The sequence below is a fragment of the Gymnoscopelus braueri genome (assembly GCF_963280865.1).
Source record: "Gymnoscopelus braueri genome assembly, chromosome: 15".
NCBI lineage: Eukaryota > Metazoa > Chordata > Actinopteri > Myctophiformes > Myctophidae > Gymnoscopelus > Gymnoscopelus braueri.
The window spans coordinates 39,277,446-39,287,445 of NC_137620.1; the positions used below are offsets into that span (position 1 = coordinate 39,277,446).

The window sequence follows — 10,000 nt, forward strand, 5'->3', positions numbered from 1 at the left end:
ATTTATATCTGCAAAGTAACTAGCTAAAGTTTTCAAATAATTGTAGTGGAGTAAAAGTACCATTATTTGCCTCTGAGATGTAGTGGAGTAGAAGTAAAGTATAGACAATTGGAAATCCAGTAAAGTAAAAGTACCTCAAAGTACAGTACTTGAGTAAATGTATTTAGTTACTTTACACCACTGCTGAACAGTCATCAGTACTCGCTTCTAGGATTTGGGCTGTTGGATTTGTGGGTGAGCATAGTCGGCTCATTCAGTTAGCTCACCAGATACAGCCATGAACGTAAAACATGTGTCACAATTACCTGTTTCCATTAATGTCACTGGCACCCAAGCCCTGACGTTTGCCACCCTTTTGCGGGTGTTTTCCAACACAGCTCTTTGGATCATTCAGTGATTTGAAAAGACCAAACAAGTCAAGGACCCCAGATGTATATTTATTTGGTCAAAATTATTCTCACTTTTTCACAATTATCCAAGGTTTTGTAGATCGGCTATGTTTGAAAAGTGGTTAAACTGTGTCTCACTTTGCTGGGGACACCCCGGAACCCATAGACATATAAAGGTAGTCGGCTCTGAGGCGTGCGTATCTCGGCCGTGCTTCCACTTCCTTCCGTTTCAGCAGGGCAAGCTGGAAACTTCCGTGTAGTCACAGAAGGGGGGCGTTCGGTAGGCCAATCAGAGGCAGGTGGGGTGGGTCTTTTCTTAAGAGGCAGCCGTGCAGCAACTAGTCAGTTAGACGTGCTGTGATTTGCCAGTAGTCAACGCGCTGTGATAGGCCAGTAGTCAAGTAGCCCTGCGGAAGAGCCTTGTATTGAGATACCAGTCGCTCCGAGGTATCTAGGTTTCTATATCTATGCTGGAACCCCCTCAAGGGGGTCACTTTGAGAATCACTGCCATATACATCATTGACCGGGGTCCCCAAAGGCTTCTATACTCGGTCCCCAACGTTGTGATCTTATTCAACTGCTATTTCTGCCAAATATTCGCCTATTAGGACATATTAGGTCCAGAATATGGACGCTAGGGTTCATGTGGTCAAAGTTGAAACAACACGGTCAGTGCATCAGTTATGTGAGCGTATCTCCTCTGAAGATCAGCTAAACAAAGACGTCTGGCCCTCACCCGTCACTTTTGGTTCATTATTCAGTTAAGTACGTTCTCTGTGGGTGGTTTGGATAGCGTACTGTCACCATGGGATTCATGAAGCCTTGTGGAGGGGCATGTGTGGGCAGATCTGAAGTCAGATTACGATGCGATGCGGCAGTCCCCTGGCTGACGGCACCGCAGCTATTTGCTGAAATGATATCAATAGTTTTTTTTTCGTGTCTGGAGGGTCAACAGTGTTCTGTGGGAATGAAATATCTTGTTTTTGTTTTGTTTTCGGGGGAGTTTCTTAGCAAAATATGAGTCCATCTTATCGCCTCATCTCTGGTACACTTAATGTCAAAAACATTGGGAGCATCTGATTTCTGTGTGTGCGTGCGTGCGTGCATGTAGTATTAGCTGTGTGTGTGTGTGTGTGTGTGTGTGTGTGTGTGTGTGTGTGTGTGTGTGTGACACGGCTGCAATCCACAATTTATACAGCAGTGGGTCAAATTGAATTTATTGATCACAAATCCTGCACACTGAAACCACACAATAAAAATGGACCACAGAGTATATTTTGTATTTAATGCGTAGCTTGCAAGCTAGTCTGTCCTTCTAATATTATGCCAGGCATATACTGTATAGCAGAGCCTGACAGCCGACATCAAAGTAACTACTATACCCTCTACACTTGTATTTACATTTTATAAATACAATGTTTTCAATTTATTCATGAGTTATATACGACTGAAAGAAAATGCCATGGTGTTTGATGTGGCGCTGTTCCCCTCTGTCTGTCTGTCTGTCTGTCAGTTCTTCACAGAGTACGGACCAGACTATTCTCTGGAGATCTGCCCAAGCTGTAGACCAGACCGCAATGATTCCAAACACCTGGAGCAGGTCATCAACACCATCAAAGGTACTGTGTGTGTGTGTGTGTGTGTGTGTGTGTGTGTGTGTGTGTGTGCGTGTGCGCGCGTGCGTGGACACTTTTTCTGGTCTTCAATGGTTGTTTTATGGTGAAAAAGATTTTTAGACAAAGGCTTACACAATTAGGAAAATATTCAGGTTAAGGTTCGAATTATTCTTACATTAGTTGCACACCAGTGTCACACACCAAAAATAGCCAATCTACAAGCTCACAATGTGTGATGCGATGTGAGCTTGTACGTCGGCTATTCCCGGTGCGCGTCACAGGTGCACAACTAACAACTAACTAAGTATATATTATATATATACACAGTTACAGTATATATAATATGACGTCCTAAATGTGTATGTCCTCATGAGTATGGCAATACGCGTGTGTGTGTGTGTGTGTGTGTGTGTGTGTGTGTGTGTGTGTGTGTGTGTGTGTGTGTGTGTGTGTGTGTGTGTGTGTGTGTGTGTGTGTGTGTGTTGAACCCTCAGTCACCCTTCACTCTATGCATTTCATGTCTGTCTGTCTTCAATACGTCTCTTGTGTGCGTCTTTGTTGGTCTACATGTGTGTCGATTTACATGTCTCTTGTGTGTGTGTGTGTCTGTGTGTGTGTGCGTGTATGTGTGTGTGTGTGTGTGTGTGTGTGCGCGCTATGCCATTCTACTGACCCCTCACTCACCGACGGCCTCTTGCATTTTCTGTCTGTGGTTTCATGCTTATATGTTTCTTTGTGTCTGTCCTTGGTTCCTGTGTGTGTGTGTGTGTGTGTGTGTGTGTGTGTAGTAGTAGGAGGATTGACCCCTCATAGTTACAGGCTCTTGGTGACTATAGATTTTGTGATTTTGTTGATTATGCATAACATTTTTTTTCATCTAGATGTTTTTATTTTGCACATTGCTGTATTTAAACAGGATTTTTTAGCTACTTCAACTTCACTTAATTTGTCACATTACAAGTTCAACCACTTAAACCCTATAGCATCCACACATTCTAATTATATTCTGAGAAAACGATGTTGCGACATGTTGTGAACTTGTTGATCGGCTGTTTTCGGCAAAGCGATTTGGTGGAAAGGGAAATAGAGGATCTACTATTATATAGAGCCCAGGGGGGACCCTGCTATGTAGGGTTTAAGTGATTAAAGGTGTAAAAAGTGAGAAAAAAAATCTACACGTACTGTAAGTATATGTAGTAGTTGTGTGTGTGTGTGTGAGTAGGTAAGTGTACGTGCGCGCGTGCATGTAGTATTAGTTGTGTGTGTGTGTGTGTGTGTGTGTGTGTGTGTGCGCGCGCTGACAGCCCACAGTGCTCAGGGGGGTTTAACCAACAGCAGGGTTAGAGAACGGGCGAACAGTTCAACGCCAGAGGAGGAACAATAGTATGAACCTAAGGAGGAGAGGACACCAGAGTTCACATCCACAGGTCCATTCATCTCCTTCATAAAGTCTCTGTGTTCCTACACCACTCCACTGCACACAGGCATGGATTAAGGGTCTCAGTCGCCACGATCGATTTCGGTCACTTGCATTCCACAGAGGCCAGCATGTCTTTCTCTTGACTTTCTCTACACAGTACACACACCATGTTGATTGTCTTATTTTTCTTTTTTCTTTGATCTAGGGATGTGCAAAGCTAGCCAACTAAACGGTTAAAGGGCAAGACCACTTTGGTAGAGGTTTGGGTTGTGTACGGTAGTTACCTTGCCATGATGTAACTCCGAAGGTGGACAAGAAATGAATGAAAAAAAAAAAAAAAAAAATATGTTCAAAATATGCTCCTCATCGACACGTAAACAAACGTAAGCAAAACCCAGTACTGTTAGTTTTTTAATTAAAAATGTTAACATCCTGTTGATTTTACTATTTTTATTAGGAATAAAACCCGGACTGGATCCGCGGATCTGGATCCAGATATTCAAATTGTAAAATCAACAGGAAGTTGACATTTTTATTAAAAAAACAAACAGTACTTGGTTTTGTGATGTTCTATATTGTCTCAATCAGCGTTGTTTGTGTTCGTTTATGTGCTAAAAGAGTGACTTTTAGAGAGCTGTTTTACTGTACTATGTAAGTCAATGAGGAGCATATTTTAAATTATCAATTTCTAATCAATGGAGCAATTATTTTAGATTTCTTGTCCACCTTTGGAGTTACATCATGGCAAGGTAACTACACAACCCAAACCTCTACCAAAGTGGTCTTGCCCTTTAAACCGTGCTGCCCTTTACCAAAGGTTTACTAAATACTAGTCGTTTTTACTAGTTATTGTCATGTTTGCGAAATACGCTTTTATCCAGCAAAAGGACATTGTATTGGGATTCAAATCCCACAACTCTGTCATCATGGCTGCATCACAGGTACATTCGAGGGAAGTACAAGTAATCAAAAGCTTCCTTTAGGGACGGTAGCTTGGAGGGTAAAAAGAGGCCCCTCTGGTAATCAGAAGGTTACCGGTTCACCCAGTGTATTTGTCAAAGTGTCCCTGAGCAAGTTAGCACTTAACCTTAAGGTGTCTTGCCCAAGGTCACTTTCGACACTTTGACACTAAGGGAGCTGGGGATTGAACCAGGAGCTTTCCAATGCCCAAGCGGCCGCTCTAGCATCATGAGGTATGAGTAGGTACTGTATATTTGGTTTAAGTGGGTAAAAAGTGGCACGTTTTGTTTTTGTAGTTGTTCATTTCTTTAAAAACAAGAAAAGTTGGATAACTTTCATTTATTTTTCCAAGACAAACAATTCTTCAGATTTCTTACTACTGGTCAAATAAAGATGTCTAGCGAGATGTCTTAACGCCACGCCCTGGTCGGCTGGAAGACTGTTTTATGACAAGGCTGGGGGAATGTGACAAGTGGAGTTGAATTAGATGAAGACGGCAACGTGACATTTTATAGAGGAAGAGGGTTGTCTGGAATGTGTTGACAGCTCTACCAAGACACATCGATGACAGGCCGCAAACAGGAAGCTCTCTCCTACGTCAGTGTGTATGTCAGAGCCATTACTCATTCTTAACTGTGTGTGTGTGTGTGTGTGTGTGTGTGTGTGTGTGTGTGTGTGTGTGTGTGTGTGTGTGTGTGTGTGTGTGTGTGTGTGTGTGTGTGTGTGTGTGTGTGTGTGTGTGTGTGTGTGTGTGTGTGTGTGTGTGTGTGTGTGTGTGTGTGTACTGTATTGTATATGTGGTGTTAACTTGGCACTACATTGTCGGGACTGCATTCTTTTGTATTCTGTATGTGTGTGCATTTGTCTGTTTATATTGTGTGTGTGCGTGCACGTGTGTGTGTGCGTTAGGGCATTCACAGAATATTCGGATATTCGACTTTCAAAACCATTATTCAACGCTGTGCATCAAAGTCAATTATTCGCTGATATTGTTTTTTTTTTGTTTTTTTTTGTTTTGTTTTTTTTAAGCAGTGGCAATATATCTACAGCAGACATGCAGCTGTGAGCTCTGGTGTTGGTAGTTCTCAGAATCCATTCATGGTTGATTGTTGTCAAATCACTTCACATACGTGATATTGTGCTGTCACTCAATGTAGGTGGGGCGCTAAAACAGCAGCACTCGAGTCTCATGCCAGAAAGATTCTTTTAAAAGCAGAAGAACATGGCTCAATGCTCAATGCTGACAACAGTGTGTAAATAGCGTCGCGCTGCAACGCGTTGTGTGCTTGTGGATCGGCTATTTTCATCATGCAATGCAACCAAGTTTAAAATCAGCCATTACCCCAAAATACATTTTAGTTGACTAAATCAACTGTAGATTTAGTCGACAAAAACCTTATGATATTTAGTCGACTAAAACTAGACAAAAACTAAAACATTTCAGGTGAAAGATATGACTAAAACGAAATGGAATTTTATTCAAAAGACTATGACTAAAACTAAATCAAAATTCGCTGTCAAAATCAACACTGGTGTGAGCGTGCTGATGACACTGTGGTTTATGTGGGAGCAGACAGGCAGTAACATGGACTAAACCTTCTCTCCTTCCTGCTCCATCCACCAAGTCAAACATGGTTCCTCTTCCCGTCACCAGGTACCGACATGTTTCCAGGTTGGACTGGGTTTGTGTTGATGTTATGTTTATTGTATTTGACATGGACATAATATTACATTTGACAAACCAGATGCATAGTTAGAGTGTTATAGCACGCTGCACGAGTGCTAATTTTCAACGCCTGTCCACAAGAGGCTTTTCTAAATGGAATAACACTAATCTAAAGGAACGTTGTTTAGAAAGTGCAACGTCCCAGGAAGAGAAGAATACTGGGGAAAACCCCACATCTAGTTGAACAACACACCAACACATCAACATTATACTGAAATAAAGCTGGTCCACAGCTTTATTATTATCCACATCATCTTTGTTTGTACTCGGATGCCACTACAAGTGAAATGGAAATAGATTTTTAAAATGATCTATAAATACTGCTATTTTAGATCATTACTCAAAATGTGGATGCTGTAGTTTTGATTGTTTCTATTATATATGTATTTATTTATTTGTATAAATATCATAAAGATAATGAAACAAATTAAAATCCTGACACGTGGTGAGCATGCGGATCAGCTAGTTTCTCTACTTTTGCGTGACACTCTTGTATAACGGAGTAGAGGGCATTCGTTTACAGGGAAAAAAGCTGAAATATGGAGATGCAAGATTTCTGCCCGACAGCAAAGACAATGTGGACTGATTGAGTTGGAGAGAATGAAGTGTCCTCATTGTGATATAGCAGTCACCTACCCAGACATCAGGGTTCAGTCACAAATGGCCATTTTCTTCTCGCAAAGTTAAGACGTCTAGACGAGACCCCGATACGACAGTTGCACCGCTACAAAAGAAGCGCCTTATAGAGCCATAAGGAGACAAAACTCCTTAATATGCCAATTCCTCAATTCACCACCCCGCTGACAGGCGCCGCCACAGCCTGTAGGAGGCTAGCTCCCCTCCCTGAACACGACTAGTCCAGGATGGATTTGAACCCCTCATCTCTGCGGTGGTGGACTAGAACTTAACCCCTGCGCCACAGGAACCCTAGTGCAGTAATGGTTCTCAAACCTTTTTTTATTTCAAGGACCCCTGTACCTCTCAGAGCTACAGATCTGTAAGGGTGCATTTTTAGCATAGTTTTTGTGAGGTGAGGGTTAGGATTAAGGTTAGGTTTAGGCATATTTTTGTGAGGTTAGGATTTAGGGTTAGGTTTTGGTAGATTTTTCTGAGGTTAGGATTAGGGTAGGTTTAGGCATAGTTTTGTCAACATGCGACGTCGCCATGGCATCCCGCCACATCAAAACTTGACTTTCATGGCGTCCCGTCATGTCAAAACTTGACGTTTCGGGGCTACTGACAGAGCGGCAAAATGTGACGCCTTGGGAGTGAGAACGGGTTGCGTGTAGTGCAGGGGTCTTCAACAGGGGGTCCAGGACCCCTAGGGGGTCCTCAGAGTTACTACAGGTGGTCCGCTAAACCTTTGGGCAATATGATTATTTTTTTACCTCAACCACTTGAACCCTAGTATCTCTTTTCTGAGGAGAACTTTAGCCAAAAATAGCCGATCTACAAGCTCACAACGCTGCGAGGCGTTTTTTTTTATTTTTGGCAAATAGGTGTAGAGGAAAAAAAAGAACAGACCAAGTAAACAAAAAAAGTTTAATCTGAAACACAATGTTATACAATAGAGGGGGTCCCTGCTTCATCTCTTTCTCAGCTAGGGGGTCCTTGGCCTGAAAACGTTGAAGACCCCTGGTGTAGTTTACCTATTCTGGGTCATGTCATAACATGCAAACATTCAGCGAACATACAGCGAAATTAGCAACGCATCTACAACGCATCACATTGCGACACATTGTGAACTTGTAGATCTGCTATTTTTGGCTGAGAGATTTTGATGTAGAGGGAGACCAAGTACAGACCCCTGGGGGAACCCCGGTCAACAAAGTATATAGGGGCTTAAGAGGTTACATTTTAAACGGATCCAAAGAAGTTAACAAAGAACGCACGTCCGAACGCTAAAATCCCAGGTGCTGCTGAACAGAAGAACAAACTAAAGTGTAAAAACAGAGTCTGGGTCATGGCTCCCATAGTGAGTTATAATAAATTACCAGCAAAATGGGTGATGTTTTGAGCATCTTTAGCTTCTTCCTCAGACAACGTTTTAAAGCGTCTCTGTCGGGGGTGGAAACCTCATATGTCCAGGACTGTTACTTTTCAGGATTCAGATTACAAAATAGCTTTTGTGTGACGCTGTAGTGTGATCAAGTAGGGCGTTAATTTACGGGGGAAAAAACACGAAAAGTTAGAAGAGCAGTGGTGGAAAAAGTACTCAAATGTTTACTTAAGTAAAAGTATCAATACTGCAATGTAGAAACAAGTTAAAAAAAAAGTCTGGTAATCAAAATGTACTTGAGTAAAAGTACAAAGGTATTGGCATCAAAATATACTTAAAGTACAAACGTAAAAGTACTCATTATGCAGAATGTCCCATTTCACAAGTTTTCAAATGTATAAAAAGCATTTGAAAATAGCAGATCTACAAGCTCACAATGCGTCGCATCGCGACGCATTGTGAGCTTGTAGATCTGCTATTTTCAAATGGCCCAAATGTATATATATATAATGTATAGTAACTAAAGTTTTCAGATAATATTAGTGGAGTAAAAGTATACTATTTGTCTGAGATGTAGTGGAGTAGAAGTAAAAGTACTGAAAATTGGAAGTACTCCAGTAAAATGAAAAAATACCTCAAAATTGTACTTTTAAGTACAGTACTTGAGTAAATGTACTTAATGTTAATTTACACCACTGGATAAGAGGTTTCAGCCCGACGGCAATGAAACGGGCAAAATGACATTAGTCTGGTCCTCTGCAGAGCGAGGTCACAGCGGAGTGGAGCGTTGTCCCTCAACACAATGAGGACACTTCATTCTCTGCAACTCAATCAGTCCACATTATCTCTGCTGTCGCGCAGAAACCTTGTATCTATACTTCAGCTTTTTTTTTCCTCCTGTAAATTAATGCCCTGTACTCCGTTATACAAGAGTGTCACGCAAAACAAGTTGAGAAAATAGCTGATCTACAATGCTCACTACGTGTCGCGATGTGACACATTGTGAGCTTGTAGTCATAGATCGGCTCTTTTCGAAAAATGATTAAAGTGAAATGGGTTTAAGTGCGTCTGGGTTTTTATAAATATTGATCCAATGCAGTGTTGATTTTGTTGACTAAAACTATGATGAAAAATGTACGTTGAAATAAAAACTAAGCTATGATGACTAAAACTAGGACTAAATATATTGACAATTTCGTCAACAAATAAAAACTAGACAAAAATGTTAGGCAGGGCCTATAGTGGAGAAGAGATCCAGTAGAACTAAAAGAAAAAAGTAATTTTATATTTGCGCTCGAGTGTTGCGCTCTGAAAATAGCCGATCTACAAGCTCACAACGCGTCGCGGCGCGACGCGTTGTGAGCTTGTAGATCGGCTATTTTCAGCATGCAACCAAGTGTAAAATCAGCCATTACGACACCATCAAGGCACCGCCAAAATACATTTTAGTTGACTAAATCAACTGTCGACTATAATCTTATGATATTTAGTCGACTAAAGCTAGACAAAAACTAAAACATTTCAAATGACTAAATGAAAATGTATTCAAAAGACTATGACTAAAACTAAATCAAAAGTTACTGTCAAAATCAACACTGATCCAATGTAATTGTGAGTAAATAATAACTACATTGGATCCATTGTAATACACGTTATGTTTATTTTTTTTACCATTTCCTGACAAGTAAAGTTTTTTGGACATCCAAGGTTTCCTCCCGACAGTGACGATATAGTAGAAACAAACTGACTCACATTAACATACATTACAGTGTTAGGGCCACGGCGGTACAGTAGGTACACTGAATTGATTTAACACATTAACTGCCAGAATTATTTTCATATTTTTTTAGCCAGTGCCAGAGTTTTTCATTGGAAAAAAAAAAGTACTC

At 41.0% G+C, this 10,000-nt stretch overlaps 1 protein-coding gene across 1 annotated transcript in view; it reads left to right on the plus strand.

Annotated features, from left to right (window-relative positions):
* hdac8 (histone deacetylase 8) overlaps positions 1-10,000 on the plus strand; it is a 58,068-nt gene that overhangs the window by 36,828 nt on the left and 11,240 nt on the right. Inside the window, exon 10 of the mRNA XM_080450631.1 lies at positions 1,904-2,009. Within this exon, the coding sequence (XP_080306757.1) occupies positions 1,904-2,009 (106 nt within the window). The remainder of the gene's footprint in view (positions 1-1,903; positions 2,010-10,000) is intronic.